Raw genomic sequence first — 18,570 nt, 5'->3', positions numbered from 1 at the left:
TTTCTTTTATGCATCCCTGCCTTAAAAATATATTAATGAAAGCTGATTTGCTTTTTAATTAGTAATGCAGCATTGAAATAGCTGTATGTAGTCTTTTGGGAAAATCATCCTCAGTTTTTTCTCTGTCTTTTTTCCTCTAATTGCAGTGTTAGAGGTAATATTGATTTGTGTGAGCATTTGACTTCAGAAAACCATCTTTGACAAAATAAAAAGATACTTGCCTCTGACCCACGATTTCTCAGTCCGTGCAATACCACCCTGAATGACAGCGGGTCTGTCAACCAGGCAAAAACTCTTATCTGTCTCTTAATCACTTTCAAAATCTTTTACTTCAGGCGACTTGGAAGGCTCCTGTCATCTGCTGTGACTGGAGGGAGAAGGAACTTCCAGTTTATCCTTATTCCATCTAATATTGCTGCTCTGATTTGTTCTTCTCCCTGGGCACCTTTTCCCAGGGCCAAAATGTGATAAGAAGAAATAGGCAGACCCTCTTGTTGAACTTTGCGTGCAGGGAACAGGAATATTCAGCCTTCTCCCGGGAGCCTTCAAGTCTTCAGCTCTTACCCGTCTCAATTCTGAGCCTTCCTTGCTCCTAGGAAGCAGGACACAGCAGTCTTCTATGCATAATGGATGGATGTTTTTGAAGCAAAACCTCAGCCAACTAAGCCCTACCCCCACCAAAACCTTTAAAAATGTGTTCTGTCACTGGAATACTGCGTCAGAGAAAATAGTTGACTGTCAAGGTCACATGTAAGGTATGTGGCAGTGTGGAGTGGAATTTTGGTATTGTTTCCTAGAACAGCCCAATAATCTGTTAAAAATCTGCTTAAGTTTCAGCAAAAAAATACAGCTACTTTCAGTCTTAAAACTTCTACAAAAATAGTTTAAAAGAAATGTAATTAATAGGAATTATTGAAACATAATGGGGTGCTGCAACATATTTCTGTGTTAAATGCTCGAGAAGGGATCAGTCAAGTTTATAGCACTCTAAGTTAAAAAAAAGATAACAAAAGCCCCAAATCAGATATGATAAAAATACTGGATTTATTAAACCAAGATTTTAATACTGACCTCCTAAACCAGTGCACATTGAACTGAAAAATGTTGAACTACAGTGAATGTTATCTGATGTTATCAGAAATTTCTGGCACTTAATGACTTGCAGTATTCATTTATTCCTCTCCATACCGCAGTACTGTGAACATTGTCCTTAACTAATGGTTGCTGTTTTTAAAGTTGAATCAGGTTTTGTCAGATGAATAATTTTGGCATTTAATGACTAATACGACAACTGATAATCTGAGTCAAAGCCATAGGGTAGTTGTCATTTGATGTCTTTTGTAAACATAAATATTTATAATTGAACTGGTTACATTTTTAGAATAATCTGAAGCACAAAGAGTAGGGCAGAACATGGAAGGATGAGGCAACTCCTGTGTCCCGTCCACGTGAGGTTTACTGCACTTGAAGTGCAGCTGCTTGAACGTCGGTGGTAGCAGAGCATTGCGTACTGACTCTTGCTAAGCATCAACTCTGTTATTATTAAGGTATAAACTCGTATGCATCTTAGTAAAGCACAGTATCTGAAAATTACACTAAAAATGCTTCTGGTTTTAGGTTACAGTTGAGTTGGTGCTCTAGGCCTCCCTGGTGTGCTTCTGGTTCTTGTTCCATCATGTGACTGTATGAACATGTGTGGTGTGGATGAGGTTTGGGGTCTTTTTTTTTTTGGTGAGAGATGTGTTGAATCATATGGACAGACCTACATTCATGTGACAAATGTGTGATTACATGATGTAGGGGAAGCTGTGGCATATGAGCGCCTGTGTATAACCAGAGGTATCTGACCAAAAGGTTGACTGCCATAGACTTAGATAAACTAGAATTGGGTAATTAAACCATCATAACACATCCAGCTGTGATGAATTTCCATGTCTCATTTCACCTATCATACTGACTCACTGGAGTTGGGAGAAAACATTCTTTTACTCTGAGGTGAATTCATACTATGGTGGTCCTTTTAATTTTGTCGCTCGTTAACTGGAAGCAAATCTAATGTCATGCTTTTGAAACCTCTCTTCCTACTTACTGAAATTAGTGATAATGCTGATATAGAGTTGAATTAAGTATTTCAACAGATATGCTAAGTAGGAAGTGATGCTCTTTAATGTGGTTGAGAAGTTGCTATTTTTCATTCCTCATTCAGTGAACAAGCAGGTGTACAGCAGTCAGAATAATGTTATGCCAAATTAAGGTCGTCTTTTACACATGGCATTGAGAATTGATTATTTAAATTAGACTTTTTAGTTATCAGACATTAAATATGGCATCAGCATTTCACTGTACCTTATGTCAGTCTTGTCACTTAAAGTAATGATTTGTTAATATGCACAACCGTGAACGGTAAATGCAGAATCTTTATCAGTGTGTTAAAATTTATGCTAGAAGAATGTCATTTTTACATCCACTACAGCGAGAAATATGTGCAAACCCCAAACTGGAAGGAGTGTGCATGTCTGTAATTTATTGTCTGTGTGATCCACATGGTTCACATACAGCAAAAAAAATAGGAAAATATCGTAGGGATGAAAAAAAGCCGGTGTCTTTAAAATTGATGAGGCCACCCTGATGTAGTTCAGCATGGGACTGAATTGATGAAAGGTATAAAAGGAGATTAAATTGAAATGAATTTATTTTTACTTTTGCCATTCAGGAGAAAAACATCTGGAAGTGTCTTCCACTTACTGAACATTAGCAAATGACTATAACTGATCATAAGGGAGTGTCTTTAAACTCGGTTAATTAAGCACACCTTCCTCATTGCGAATGACTAGTAGTAGTACCCAGAGGGGACAAAAAATGATTAAAAGAACATCAAAGAGAATAGAAGTTAGCAAATTAACACTTTCCAATCTCTTTCCTTTGCAGTTCTGCTGCCAGTAAGTAGAAAAGCTGTGTTTTTAGTATCTCTTCTAAAAGTAACGATACGATGTGCATTTCCATTTACTGTGTTCTATGCATTTCTGTGTGACATTGTCTTTGGTAAGACTCTCGTGCAAGGAATGCAGGAGCAAGTTAGAAACCTTTATAAATGCTTTTTGGAGAGAACTATTTTAAAATTCTTTTGGCAGCTGCTCAGTTGGTTACAGGAAGATCAGATAGGAGAACATTTTGTTGAGATGAAACTTATTATGATCATGAAAATCATGCTAATTCAAATGGCTAATAATTTTTTATTCAGATAGGATCCTTTTATTCCTAGGGATGCAAATGCATCTCGAGTCAACACTTTGTTCCTGGAATTTCTTCTTCTGACAATTTAAGGAAGAGAGTCTACAAAGTTTTGACTTAAAAAGTTCAGTATTTCCCTGGGTTATTGTTAGAAGTGAAAAGTTAGATTGTATCTTGTGGGTATTATGCTGGCTGAGAGGATGGAAAAGAATAACAAACCAACAGTGATGATAGAATATTGTGCTTGATGAGCTTTTGAAGTGCTAGCAGAAGTCACACAGAGGCGTTTCTCATTGCTTCTCAGATAATACATATTACCAAGTAGTTTTTTTTCTTAGATTACTCGTTTAAAGCAAGTAGATCTAAAACTCCCAGACAGTCTAATAGACCCAAGCATAACTGATCATTGTGTTCAGTTTATTTCCGAGGCTGTGGGGTTTTATTACTTTGTTTTACCTTTGTAAATAGTCAATAATTCACAGAAGCCTGTAACATCATCCAGAGGGTAAGCAGAAGTAAACTGGTTGCAAGCATGAGGTGCGGTGTCCTGGGTTGGGTTTCTTTTGCTGGTAGTTTTAGATTTGATGGCCTATTAAGACAGCATGTGATATCGATTGATGCTGAATACACACAAGGGAATTCAGATGATTGCAGGATACCCAGCTGGTGTGCTTTGATACATACAGCAAGCTGGAGCATTTGTGTTATCAGTGATGAGTGATAATAAAGCTTGTGCAGTATTGTCTATTACTTTTCAAAAGGAACTATGCTGATACAGCAATAGGAGCTTGCTAAAGGATCAGCATATTAACCCAGTCTTTCAGTTTTCTTCTGAACTGCTGTGAACTCATGGTCTGGGTTAGCTCAGCTCCATTTGCAGTCTCTTGCTGCAGAGAGAGCAGAAGCAAGAGTCAGGAGCATCTTCTTTAGACTAAAAGGTTCCATGTAGCTTTCTTCTTCTGTATCTAGGACCAGATCCTTTGTTTCCACAATACATCGTGTGGAAAGGGAGCCCAAATTCAGGAAATTATTCAGAAATCCCTCTGTGCCATCAAGGAAAGACACTTCCTGACTTGAAAAAGCCCCACCCCGGCCTCATTAGTATGGCCTCTTGGGCAGCATCCTTCTTGTCACTGGGGTCCTTGATGCCTCAGCAGACACTGTGTGGAAACAGTACATTTTCTGGAGAATCTCTCTGTGCATGTTGTGAATTTCTTTCTGCTTTTCATTTACCTTGGTATCCATTGCCAGAAATGCCCTGCCACCTCTGGGAATGGAGAGCAGCTATGTGGAGTCATCTGAACACTTCTACACAGATCACCTCTACATGAGCATCTCCCTTTATCATTAGACTCATCAGAGCTTTCTGAACCGAGTCAGAAAGTGTTAACATCCATCAGTCCCACCCATTAGATGTGTTTTGGATGGTCTGTGTCAGTTGGATGAGCTCATTTGGATGAGAAGAGCTCAAGTTCCTATGTGGCATTCAGAGGCCAACAAGATAATGAAGCGCTCTGTTGCACGAGCCATCTTGCGGCTGTTAGATACACGTGTGTGTGTAATGGTCTAGGTTGTACACTGACGCCGGCTCAAGAAAAACACTGTGAAAGCAGGGGTATTCGTCCAGGCACCTGGCAGGTCTCTCAGAAATTGTAATTGGTTTAAACAGGCATTTGGTTTAAACTGTTGCATGTAGCTCAAGTGGCTCTTCAGGCCCTATACTTGAAATACTATGTAGGTGCTTACCTTTTTGTGGAACTGAGGGCTCACTCTTGTAAGTTTTAAGAACTCCTGATGTTCTTTTAATATCACAGTCCATAAACCCCAAATTAGCTTTGACCTGCATGCATTTTTCTCACTGACAATGAAAATTCGTCACTAAAATATGTTGCTCATTAAAGTGAGAGCTGCATAACTGTTAGGGGAAAAAAGGTATTTTTTTCATGGTTGTAATAAATAAGCAAGGCCTGAAGTATAAGTATTCCTTTTTTTTTTGCTCTAAATGTAAAGTGTTGAGCCTTGCTGAAAACCTGGCTTCTAGAGATAAATCCCGTTCCTGTTTTCTGTCTTTTCCAACTCTTATCACAGTGATCCTTGTCATCTTGTGAGTCTTTTGTTTTATCACCAAAACATCTGTTCTTACTAATAAACTGCAAACTGCACACGAGTGATGTCCTAGCTCGCTTATTACAGGTTATTTGACACTTATACAGCCTTGTGTATGACCATGTAAATATTAAAATTACTAACATAAAAGCTCAAGAAACATGAATCAGCATTGTTTCTACCCTCACAAACCAACCTATTGAAATGCATGTAGAATCTGCCGACTCCTTTTAGAGTTGTCCTCTGGTCTGCGGGGCTGCCATCCTCTGGCAGTTCAGTTGCTAGTTCAAACTTCCTTGCAGGAGCCCCAGGCTGAGGTTTCATAGTGATCAGAATTGAGCAAGGTGGAGGAAGGAGCAAGTAAGATCAGAGTACAACAATAGGAGGCATGCTAACTTCAGATGGGGTATATGGGTAAGAGGTGATGGTACCTCATCTAGCATTCATTTCCCTCCTTGGGAAGGTAATGCAGATGGTCTTGAAGGGGAATGGGTTTCTTGGCGAGGGCATTCCTCAAAGACATGGGAGGGAACTTGACTGTGAGAAGGCAGAAGTGTTTCCTGGGGTGTCAGAAATGGTTCTTTCCAATTCTTCTTTTCTTTTTGTGGAGTGGGGAATGGTTGGAAATGAGGAGCCTCTTTTACAGTTCTCTCTTACCAAGTAATCCCAAAGGGTCTGTGGTTTGTAGAATGCTCTACTGCTCTCTGTTAGGCTTGTGTTTTCCCTTAGATCTTTTCACATTTAATATTACCAAATAAAGACAAAGAGGTAGAGGAAAAGAGAAAGCAACAAAACAATGACTGAGTTTACCCTGTATCAAGTTCAGGGAGGTCTTTACCCCTTCTCATTCATGGTTTTCCTTCAAGCAGGAAGCAATTAATACACTGTATGCAAGTGAATTAATTGACTTTTGTGGAAGTACTTAATGAGTACAGCATGTCTACAGGTTTGGAATAAAACTACAATCGAAGGCTGTCCTCAGGAATAGACGTTTACTCTGTTTACCTGTGAAATTTTTGATTTTTTTTTTCTTAGCATGTCGTGTCAAATCTCTTGACTCTTTGCATTAAAGTAAAATGCAAGCCCACATTAATAAATGTATTTGGAGTTATAAAGATTACAGTGCTGTAAGATAACATGATAATTTAAATTTCATTGCATATTTAGAAAAAATGTTTAAATACCATTGATTTAGCCTAGGAAACTGGGTATTTTCCCTATCTCTTTATAAAAAAAAAAATGTTGTAGTCATTTAATAGAATTTAATTTATATTTTAAAGCTGTAATGAAAGACATTTCTGCTTCCTGCCCTTGTTAAAATGGTTTTTGTGTACCATGAGTTCCATTTTAACCACAATTCAAAAAGGAATGTGCATGTTACTTATGACTTTCCTGCCATTCTTTCGTTTCTGTACTTTGCTCTTAGGTTTCCTCAGTACATTGTTAGACCCAGCCCTGGCAAGAAGGTGATTGATATGGCTCTTTGTGCCCTGGCTAAATAGCTAAACATACAGTGTATTGTGTCTGCACTCAGGGAAAAAATGAAATGCAATTAAATTCATTTCAACTTCAGTAACATGACATTTCTGTTTCTTTCATGTCAGCCTTTATTCTCTTTTATAATCAGATTTTGTAACCCCTTTGATAATGTCTCCTCACTTCAGCAGTCACTAAATAGGATGCTTGTGTTGCAAGTTAATTAGAAATTCTCATGTGCCCGAGTTGACTTTTCCCACATCTTTGGTGTGGTTTCTACATCTTCCTAGAGATCACGTTTCACCAGTCGCAGAGCTGTGAGGCATGAGTTCCATATTCACTCCTGAATCCTCCATGTTTGGCTTTGCAAAAGCTTGTTGTGTTCCCATTTGGAAACTAATATTTCTTAAAATGTTTCAGGCAATAGGAAGAGTCTGCATATTAGGAGAGATTTTTCAAAACTGCAGAGAAAACTCCTGGGAGATGATTGTTCACCCTTTGTATTGACAAGATATGTTGGGGTAACACAGCCTTTCACAGCAGGTGCCGATAGGAATGCAGGAGAATGATAGGAGAGGACATGAAAAGGGGAGGACAAAAGATCTCCATCATCCAACTCTTTGTTCGTAATTGCAAATGGCAGAAATACACCACATCAATGCTTAGCTCTAGGGAAAACATTGTAGAGTCCAGTGAAGGATGAAAAGAAACATGGGGCATGAATTAGGTTCCTATCTAAATTTACCTTAAAGACTATCATAAGTAGGTTTCAAAAGTCATCTTTAGGTTTAGTGAGAATTGCTGTTTCCTAATGAAAAATACATAAGTAACTCCCATAACAAAAGCTTTAAAGGAGAAAACATGTCATACTTGCAGATTTACTTGGGTATGCAGGAATTATTGTTATAGTATTAATTTCTTCTTTGTTTTAGCTTCAGTGTCCCATCCCCCAGCCTTATCTCCCCATCCCTCTCCACCCTGTACTGGTGTTTCCTATAATTAGTGAAGATACACATCTGTCTTCAGGCTACCATCTAATCTCTAAGGCCATATGGGTAAATGGAATATAATTATAATTTGGTAGAAATCGAGCCTTCTGCACATGGTTGTATTGCTCTTGTTCTTTGTAAAGCAGGCAGATTGAATCTATGATATGGTAGGGCTTGGAGGCTGGGGTTAGTCCTTGCAAAGTACATATTTTTTTAGATGGAAATTTCATTGTGTTAAATTTGGGTGGGAATTACGCCAGTTGGGGAGGAGTTCTGACACAATGTTACCACAATATGCAAGCACCCTGCATGTTGTGAAGAAATCACCTGTGGTTATATGCAAAATATTAACGGAGGTCATTTTTTGTCCCCCTCTTTTTCAGTTATTTTTATTTCAGTTGCTGCGAGGACTGTCTTACATCCACCAACGTTACATTTTGCACAGGGACCTGAAACCACAGAATCTTCTGATCAGTGACACGGGGGAGTTAAAGCTGGCAGACTTTGGTAGGCAAGCAGTTAATTACAAGTCTCTTATAATGTTGTAGGAATGTCAGACAGATGGTTCCATTGATTTCTCTTCCCCCCCACCCTATTCCTTAGACACACCTTCTTCATTGTAGATAATTGCACATTTTTCTCCTGAGTGAAGAAATTGATTATGGTCAACAAAATGCTTGATTAAAAACGAGCAAGTAAAAAACAAATATATACTCCAGTTCTCACCAGGATGATAATGCTGAAAGCATTTCAGTTTTATTTACCATGAGACCTCTGAATTAAAATTCAAACCCTTTAAAATACAAGCACAAAAAACAGAGAGAGTGAGAGAGACACCTGAGGAAATAAGAATATTTGAAGAGTGCAATCACATTATGCAGGCAGCTCTAGGGTTGTGGAGATCTGGATTAACTTTAATAAAATGGTCACTGAAAGAGACTGAAGGACAGAAGAATAGATATTCCTTCTAAAGAATAAAGGAAAACAGGATAATCTGGACTGCTTTCAGTATCAATTAGTGCCTTGTGGGGAAGCCTTATGTGGAGTATGAAGTTGGGAGAAATTGTTCACTGAAAGGTTAGCATTTTTGCATTTATTTATTAATGAAATACTTTTTAATGACTATGCTAGGGTGGTACTCTTTCCTCTGAAAATCATTTTGAATGCAGTTCTGGAAAATGGCAACGATTTTCTTCAGTAATTTTTACAAGATGTTATGGGAATTCCTTTCTTTGCTATAGGTCAACTTCTCAGCTACTGATTCCAGCAGAACCTGTGAAGTAAGCTGAAAATGTGGCCTATTGGCTTTTTTGAAATGTCTTTTATTTTATGACTGCTATCCACATCGGCCTTCACATTTCGTTCACCAGCAGTAATGAGAGAGCCTTACGTGCTAATTGGCAATTTCAGTGTTAATGTAGTCATGGGTTTTTTATCTTTTAATTAGCATTACTGCAATTAACAGCTCAGTGTGTTTTTGCTGTTCTGGAGAAAGGAACGAGACTTTAGGTGGACACAGTCCACAAGAACTTGAATGGCCTTTGAATTGTAAGGCAATTAGAGAAATAGTATTAGAAACAATTACTATCTGGTTTTACATACTATTTTCTGTTGCTGTTTTTTAAAGCTTGGAAGATGCCAGTTTTAAAGATAGGCTTAACAAAAACATTCCTGCATGTTGCATTTTACTATGAGATTTCATCTCTTAAATACTTGAAACAGGTCAATCATTCCATGTTTTTGTAGTGAAATATGAGTTAGTCTTTTGAAGGTGCTGTGCTGTTTGAGATGGCTTGTTGTATCATTTGTATGTATAAAATACTCTGAACTTACCTGCCTTCCAAGTATACCCATATTTTAAGTCTTTCAAGAGATTATGATGATGGTGCTCTAGCTTTCGTAGATGCTGAAAACTCTGTAGGTGATCTTACAGACTCTATTGTATGTAAAATGTTTTATATGGGGTGGGGAGTTTGGGGTTGGAGGGCGTTGCTGAAACTCTGTAGCTTTTGTGGCTGGGGAGAGGGAGGCTGCAAATTTTTCGGCTGTGTTTTTAAGAAAACAAACAAACAAAAAACCTTGTCACCAGAACTGTTAAATGCCTTGCTGGAGATATGAACCGACCAATCAAACGTCCAGCTCAGATGTAAGTTGACCCCTCTCTCGTCGTATTGCCTGATGTTCCCACAGAGCAGAAGAAAGTGTGGGACGTTTGTTTTTTCCTGCTGTAGTAGAAAATGTAACCATCACTTCTGATGAAGTTATTGCCTCATTGCAGCGCTTGGCTAATTATCCCAGTGATGATATCAAAGTCAGGATTTTCCCAGCTTTGTGTTGGTGGGAATTTAAGGTTGATCATTGTATACTGTTTTGAGAGAGAGACTAGAAATGTGTAAGTACGACCAAAAAAAACCACCCAGTAGCAGACATATGAATGTGTAATGTGGTGGAGAGGATTTTTTCTCTTCTAGGTTTGTCCTGACCTAACTGAAACATCTGCATAATCTACTCTTATACACTGAGAGAAGATTATATATCTCCATTTTTTTTAAAAGCTGTATTTTCTTTTATGGCTCATGACCTCGTAAAATTGAAAACCAGATGGGTTAAACTTCTCTTCTGAGAACGAAGATGAAAAATTAGAAGTGATGAGGCTGAAGTCTAAAAGGTCATGACCTCTTTCACTGGCAGCATAAGAAATGGGAGCACACTCGTGTGCCCTGTGCATATTCACTTATTTAAACACTGTATTATTACAGTGCCCATCTTCCACCTTCCCAGTATGAAAGACTCTTCTTAACCAAGATGTAAAATACAGTCCTCCTTCTCTTTGTTTTTCTCCCACAAATGACTAATTCTCAATAGTGCGCTTGGAAAGAAAGTCTGTTTAGATTGGTTTTTTGATTAATTACATGAGGAGCAGTATGGAAATTAGGGACATGGGTGTTTTGCTTTCAAATGCACTCAAGGCAGGAGAGAACCTATCAAGAAATCAGTTTCTGTCAGAGATAGGATTGACTTTGCTATTAGAATAAATACGAAATCCTAGAGCAAAGGCCTTTTAGTCTCTGAGGACAAGACCTTCAGATTTTGGTTTCATAAGTTTACAAAAATCAACAGCGGGGCTGAAGTTTTTCATTTGGCGTCAGACTTATTTAATCTCCTCAGTGCAGGATATCAAATACTTAAAAGCAGGCTGTAGTGGATCATAGTTCTTGAATAAACAAGGTAAAAGAAAGGCTATTCATGCCTGCCAGAGCATTGCACTACAGCTGAAGTGGAATCTTTGAATAACTGTGGGCATGTGTTTTTCTACAGCACAGCTCCCAGACATAGATACTTCACTGTGTGGGAGGGTCTTTGTTCAGATGAGTGGTGGTTTGCTTTGCTGTTCATTATGCTATAGCTGCTAGGAGATGAACATTTATGAGAAGACTCCGCAGTCGAATGAAAAGGGAGAACAGAACACAGAGGCTTTATCAAATTAAAAATGGATGAGCTATAAAACATGGCTTTCTTGAGAAGATATAATAGGGGAGACTACATTCTAAATAATTGTTGCTATGAAAAATAGTCCTTGAACTCCATTCCTGCATTCTTTTTTTCAATCTAATTAAAATTCCAGAGGAAATTAAAGTATATTAGGAATTCACCTTATGAAATGAAGTTCAGTAATCATTTTTGATTCTGTGGTGTGAATTTGGCTCTAACTGTCTACGGGTTTGTTTTATTTTCCCACACACATATGTCTGTCCTGAGTAGAAATAAAGTATTCTAAATCTTTAATGAATAACACTATAAGCAATTACAGACTTAAATGGGTAGAGCCCTGTGTTTGCTGCTGGTTACCACACAGACTGAGCTGTGCAGCTGTTCCTTAGCCTTTGGTTAGTAGTTTGTTCACTTTTAACTTTTCTCTGCACTGCAGACAGGCAGAATTTTTTGGCCTTTGCATATATATTGACTTAAAAAAAAAAAAAGAATATCTTTGAGCCTTTTCTTAGAGAAATCATTAAGCGGTTGTAAAAGCAAGGTATGTTTATGGAATAAATGCATTTATCTGAAGTGTAAACCGTGTCAAATGGCTGTAAAACAGTGGATAGGAGCAAACTCAAAGATTGAACACTAAGATTATCTTTTTTTTTTCAAGTTAGTTGCATTTAAGTTATTCGTTATCTAAGTAAAATAATTATTTAAGCAAATATGTGATTTGTATTTATATTGAACATACTATAACCAGTGAAGTATGTCAGTTCAGTGACCCCTTATTTTCAAAACATCACTTTGAACCTCTAAGAAACACATTCCGAAGACTATAGGAGCAAGTGCAGATGAAACACCAGAGAAACAGACAAGGTCTGTCAGCGTGTTACCTGTGACTCTGCATGAGGGTGTTTCTGAGTGGCCGCAGGCAAAAGGTCTGAGGTGTTGGAAGGGTTTAGATGGTAGCAATGGAAGCTCTGGAAGGAAATTAAGGCATCTGGGAGGAAAATGTTTTGAGGTGAAGGAGAAGGTGGGCAGCAACAGAGTGTAAGATGCTGGAAGAGCTTGAGGGAGAGAAGCAGTAAGTGGTTGTGGAAAATGTAGGCCTGGTGCTAAGTGGGGCAGATGATGTAGTCATAGCAGACGCTGACAAGGCTGAGGTCTCCATGGTTTTCTTGTCTTGGTCTTCATGAGTAGGATCTCACAGGCCTTTGTTTTCAGAGTTGGGGCTCAGGGAGGAAAGGGGCGACTGGAAGAGAATTGAGTCAGGAATCTTCTGAGAAATCTTGACCAATGCAAGTTCATGGGTCCACAGGAGACCTCCTGAGGGTACTGGGAAAGTACTGCTCTCTATCATCTTTGAAAGACTACACTGGAGGAGGTCCCCAATAACTGGAGGAAGGTTAATGTGTACCCTTTTTCAAGAAGGGCAAGAAGGAAAGTGTGGGGGTACTGCAGGTTTCTCAACCACCATCCCTGGAAAAATGATGGTGTGAGCCTGCTTGGAAGTAATTTCTGTACATGTGAAGAGAGCGTTTACCTGTTTTAATCAAGGTAAATCATGTTCGATCCACGGATTTCCTTGCTCTGCAGTATCCCAGTACCTACGAGAGGGTTTCCAAGAGGAAGGTGGAGCATGGCAAGAAGGTGCTCTTCACTGAGGTGCACAGTGGGAGGATGGGAGATAATAGCCATAAGTTGAAACAGAACTGGGTGTGAGGATGGAAATGTTCACTGTGAGAGTACTTCAGAGATGGAGCAGCCCAGAGAGATGGTGAAATCTTCATTTGCTTCACTGACTGGACAAAGCCTTCAGAAATCTGTCAGGTTGGACTAGGTGAATTCTCCTTCTTGTGTGGCTCAGTATATACCGTGATTTTATTGTTTTGTTTTGGTTTTAAGTGATTAGGTATTGGCATTTAGCAATTGTGTATGCTGATATAAATCAAGATTGGCTAATCAGTTATGTTTGTATCCAGATTATCATACTTAATGAACTCCAGCACGAAGTCCCTAAATAGCTGATAGCAATCAGGTTAGGAGGTGGGCCCTACCTTCCACATGGGACTTTTCAGGAAGTATTTATTCTTTTTGTGCCTTGTTTCTTATTCTCTGTCCCAAAACATTCACTAACAGCCTACTATTCTGACTCTTCCAGGGACAATACAGACCTTTAAAATTATCATAGTATGGTTACTTTTGCATATTCTTTAGTTAAAATAATTTTGTGCTTTCTGGGATGAAAAATATGTAGCTATATTTGTTATTAGAAATTTTTGGACAAAACATTTATATAGCTCTTGAGGGTAGGCACATTGACATCAACTCTCAATGCATTGAAAAAAACAGCATGAAAATCTTCATGAAAATGTCTTTGCTTTACTCTCCCAAAAAACAGTTACCCTGAAGCTTTTCCTGACAGCTTTTTGTTGTCTTTGGGAATCTCCTTGAATGAGGAAGTAGCTGCAGGAGGTCTGCATTATGGTGGAAGTCCTGACTTAAGCTTTCCGAATTTTGTTAATATAAAGCCCTGGGATGTAGTAAAAGAAAGAATCAAGTGCGATGGAACCATGCATCCTTCTAGATACATAGGATGATTAATAATAGATAGCAGGAGGAAAGAGGCTTGAGGTTTGCAATAAAATTATACTCAATGGACTTGCAGTTTAAAACTGCAGCTGAGTATTAAAGACGATGTTTCCATGAATTTCCATATAGATTTTTCTGTGGGGAGCATGTTGGGGATATGTCACTGGAGACAACACTGTTGCTGTATAGGTTACTGTTAAAATGATTAAAGATATGTTGACAACTTGGAAAAAAATTAGTTCTTTTTTCACAGTAAGAATCCCATAGGGGATTTCTTTATATTGTACCATATAAGATCATATGAAAGGTTTGATAGCATGAAAGATTGCTTGCATGGGTAACTGCTATGTTTTTCTGTGTAAATGCTCCACAGAGTATCAAAATGCTGGTATAAGGAGTTGTCATGGTGCCTGAAGAGCTGATACTTTATGTTGTCTGCGATGCTTGATGGCATTGTTTGCGAAACTCCTCTGAGAGCACCTCTAGTTACACAGGCTTGCTCCCTCTGACCTTCCTGGCATCAAGCAGCTTGAGGAACCGCGGGCCGTGGCGCTGCAGCCTGGCACTTGGCTGAGGAGGCACTTGGCTGAGCCGTAGGAGTGGCCTGGGTGGCTCCTGTGGCAGCTGACCCACAGTAGGCCTTGTCGGGGCTGTAGAAATGGTGGAAGCTGTCTGGATTTTTATTATCAGTGGCTGCTTCTGGTAAAGTGAGCTAGCCTACCCCAAATGTATCTCTACAAACCTCTCTTACACCCCATCTGAATCGACTGAGAATGGCCTTTCTTTCCCGTATTCCAGTGAGAGGTTGCTGTTTCCCCAGGTGCAGCCTGTTCCCCTCTGATAACAGCCTTTGAAATATGAAGAATTTGTTCTCATAACCCCCAGGAAGGTCAGTAATGGGTTTCTTTGAGGTCTCTATTTGTATTAAATATCAAGCAATAAGATGACTTCAGTGACAATTGTGTAAGGAAGTTGAAAAAAAGGAAGTGGGAACCTGGAACCTGAATACTCAAAACTGAGTTAGCTTGCAAGTCTTTAGAAAACACAGTTATTTCTGTAATTAGCTGTAAATACAGTGTTTTCCACTGAGAACAGAAGCTGATAATGCTGTTCACGGTGGCAGCTGGGCTGGAGGCTTGGAGCAGTGGAGCAGAGTGTGTGCATTTGTCCTGGCATAACCTCGAACACACACTGCCAGGTCAGTGAAAAGAGCCCTGATGCCATTGCTTTCCAGGTCCAGAGCTTGGGAGTGGAGCTGCTGGGTAGCTAGGGGACCTTCCTGTCTTTCCTCCTGGAGCAAGGATTAAAGCTGTGGGCTGCAAAGGTTGTGTGTACTGCAGACTCAAACACCGGTGGGAAGCTGCTGTGTTACTTGCTTTCTGGGATGACAGGCTTTCCCTGCATGCTTGAATCTTCCTTCTTCATTTCTAACAGTATAGCTGGCTGCTGTCAGGGAGTAGCCAAGGCTGCCTCCTTCCCCTCTCCTCCCAAGAGCAAGGGCTTCATGTGCTGTGCTCGTGACATTCTCTCATCTTGCCCAGATCTGTGGTGGAGAGGGAGAGATGTGTAGGTGTCAGGAAATTGCAAGGGACAACAGTGCAAAGGGGTAGGTCTGATTTCTGGCATTTAGGCTGAAGAATTCCTCTGCTTATTGTTTTAGAGGAGAAGATGTAGCAGAATATGCGGTCCAGTGCCGCTGCAGATGCTTCTTGCTTCTCATGTCTGTTTGGTTTGTTCTCATCGTGGACCTCCATCTAATTTGCTTCATAGATTTGATGATTTATTGAGGTATCAGGTAAATCTAAATAAAAATCTTGCTATTTTGAGAGTTGTAGCAGGAAGAATACCTTGTGGACAGAAATTGAGTCTCATACTCTATGGAGAAAGAACAGATTTGACACAAGTTTACTCTCTGGAGACAGCAAATTGCATAAAGAAATGTGAGGTTCTGTTTTCAAGTAGGACTTTAACTTCTTGCTAAAAATAGTAAATACAAAGTACAGCCACACACTGAATTTATGTCTGCATCTGTTTCACTGATTGCTTTTTAACAGTCAAAATTAAAATTCTTTAACTATACCAGTCTTTTCAGCTATTACTGAAGTAGATGCTGTAACTTAAACTCTTCCCACTGAGCAGCACTGTGTAGGATTATTGGTTGACAAGAAAAATTTTTTAAAAAATGCTTTCTTTTAAACTGTTAAGGGACTGGAGATTGGTGTGACTCACTAAATGGGTCCCCTGTTAAACACATCTCAGGTTACTTAGGGTTCAAACCAGTTTCCCATTGTTACAAATTAGAGTTATATTGAGCCTTTAAATAGGAGGAAAGCATCTTAATTATCCATTAAGGGCAATAAAGGAAGTTGGTTATGACACCATTAAAACAACTGTGATAAAAAAATCTGTTTGTGTTTTGTACTTAAGGAGAACATGGGATTTAGATGTCATCTGTACTGCAGCTAGCTCAGTGCTAACTGGGATCTTGTGTTATTATCATAATCATGATTTTTTTTTTGTTTTCTTGGATTCCACACGTGTCAACCTGACTGTTATGTGATGACTGCACAAAAACCATAGAGAACTGTGAGCCACTGCCTGTACAAAAGGGATTCATCCATCCAAATGAAGCTGTAGATGTATTAAAAATCTGCTCAGTAATGACAAGTGGGTTTTTAATTGGAAAAAAAGCCATAATCAGTCATGTGAGGATTTGCTCGTATCAGTTTTGTATGAGAACATTTTCTCTTCCTACACATCTTGCTTGTTATAGCCTTAGTCTGTAGCCTTTTAACTACTGTGGCTACAAGCCCCTGTATTTAAAATACCAAACTTTCTTTAAAACGTCATTGTTCTGAAGCTTCTTTGCTTGCTTCTGATATGACAGTAATGGGGGAGAACAACTACTATGGTCATGGCAAAGCTTTTGGCTATAGCCATCCTGGCTGATCCCATAGTACTCTCCGTCTTTGCTTTCTGGGACTGATTATGGTTTTGTTTAATGTTTCCTGTGAGAAAATCATGCCAATTTTAAAAATAATTTCATTAATGTGTTAATAGTTATGCAGATTTATTTTACACAGGAAATAATCAGCTATGTGGAAATTAAAGGATGCCTGGAAAAGGTGTGGATTAAAGAATAAAAAATTTGTCATCAGTCAGAACAGTAATATTGATATGCAGAGAAAAAGATGAATGTGAAAAGACTGTCAGTTCATTAAGAGAAAAATGCCATTTAACAAGATATGAAATCATTCCATAATTGGGGTTGCATTTTAAAGAAGTGATGGATTTGTAATTTATAACAACATTTGTTTTGCCTCAGACAGTTTAAAACCTTACCTTACTGCAATACTGTCACTTTTTATCAAGGTAATTTTTAATAATTTATGCAGGGTTTTTTCATTCCTTCTGAAGGACACAGTGCTGGATATATTAATATATTTATAGATGCACAGTTCATACTGATGTAAATTCAAATCATGCTTGCAGGTCTACCTGCATTAAGATGAGGATTTCCCCTGCAGCAAATGGCCTTCACGATAACCAGAAGAGGTCAGGCAGTGCTCGTCTTAGTAATACTTAACACTCCTCCAGTGATTTAGATTTTCAGAGGTGTACAAATATATGTTAACTCCACATATCTACCCTCATGTATGATGATAAATAACCAAACTTGGTTTGACCTCTTGGTCTTACAGTTTGAAAGACCCAAAGTTACCAGTATTGAAAGTGGGAGATTGAAAATCGACAGTTCTAGTTTCTAGCTTTTAATGGGCTAGATTTGGTTGTACAGCTCTGGTTTTGCCATCCTGGAAGCAGCATTTCAGGGTTTCAGTATCACTTTAGAGAAAGATGCCGCAGGAGGAACATTTGCTTTTTAACTACGTATCGACAGAAACATAGGCACAGCCTTAATGCTCTTCTAATGTAACTTTTTTAAAAAATGAAATTGTCTGTTTTCATTTCTTCTTTTTCTGTGACAAAATTGTATTAAGAACTGATTAGGTGGCTTTGCAGGAATACAGAAGCCTGATTGCTGATGCAAAGTCAGATAATCATTCAGACCTAAGCATATTGGAATGTCTCTCACATAAAACTTTTCTTCTAAATTTGTGATTCAGTTAATTTAAGATGACATATACATTAAATGAGTTTTGAGTAGCAATTCAGTTGAACAGGTGAATCTGAGACTCCAGAGACTCCTCTCATAAGATCTTGCTTTATAATAGTGCTGTACAGAAGCAACAGTACTTAACACAGGTTTTCTTAATGGTTTCACATTTGAAAGCAGAGTGAAAATAATTTTTAATTTAGTGAAGTCTTTGTCTCCTCTAGTTGTTTTGTTCTTTGGTGTATTTCAAAAAGCCTTGAAATAACAGACTTTTTTTTTTAGTTTTGGTAGTTTTGCACCAATGGCTCTACTGTACTGATGTTTTCAGATCATTTTTCTTTGACTTAAGCCAGTGCAGTCAGATGTGGTTTTAGATGCTGGTTAACTAGTATGTGAATGTATGTACTAATGTGATAGTTCACGCAAAACCTTCTTTGGCAGAAGAGCCAAGACAGTGTTTTACCTGCTAGGGAAATAGGTAAGCTGCAGGGTATATAACCTGTTGTAGCAATGACAAAAAACACCTGAGTATATGTCCTTTCTGTAAACAGTCTGGCTCAGGTACCGGGAGCAGCTTGGATT

General features: G+C 38.7%; 1 protein-coding gene across 1 annotated transcript in view; it reads left to right on the top strand.

Moving 5' to 3' along the window:
• The window catches only part of CDK14 (cyclin-dependent kinase 14), a gene marked incomplete at both ends in the record, with an annotated part of 97,848 nt that overhangs the window by 60,254 nt on the left and 19,024 nt on the right, over nt 1-18,570 (top strand). Inside the window, one exon of the mRNA XM_010147768.1 lies at nt 8,186-8,309. Coding sequence (XP_010146070.1) covers nt 8,186-8,309 — 124 coding nt within the window. The remainder of the gene's footprint in view (nt 1-8,185; nt 8,310-18,570) is intronic.

This window comes from Eurypyga helias, unplaced genomic scaffold (assembly GCF_000690775.1).
Source record: "Eurypyga helias isolate BGI_N326 unplaced genomic scaffold, ASM69077v1 scaffold22212, whole genome shotgun sequence".
Lineage (NCBI taxonomy): Eukaryota > Metazoa > Chordata > Aves > Eurypygiformes > Eurypygidae > Eurypyga > Eurypyga helias.
Note: the sequence above shows the minus strand (reverse complement) of the source record. Positions and strands in the feature narration are given on the sequence as shown.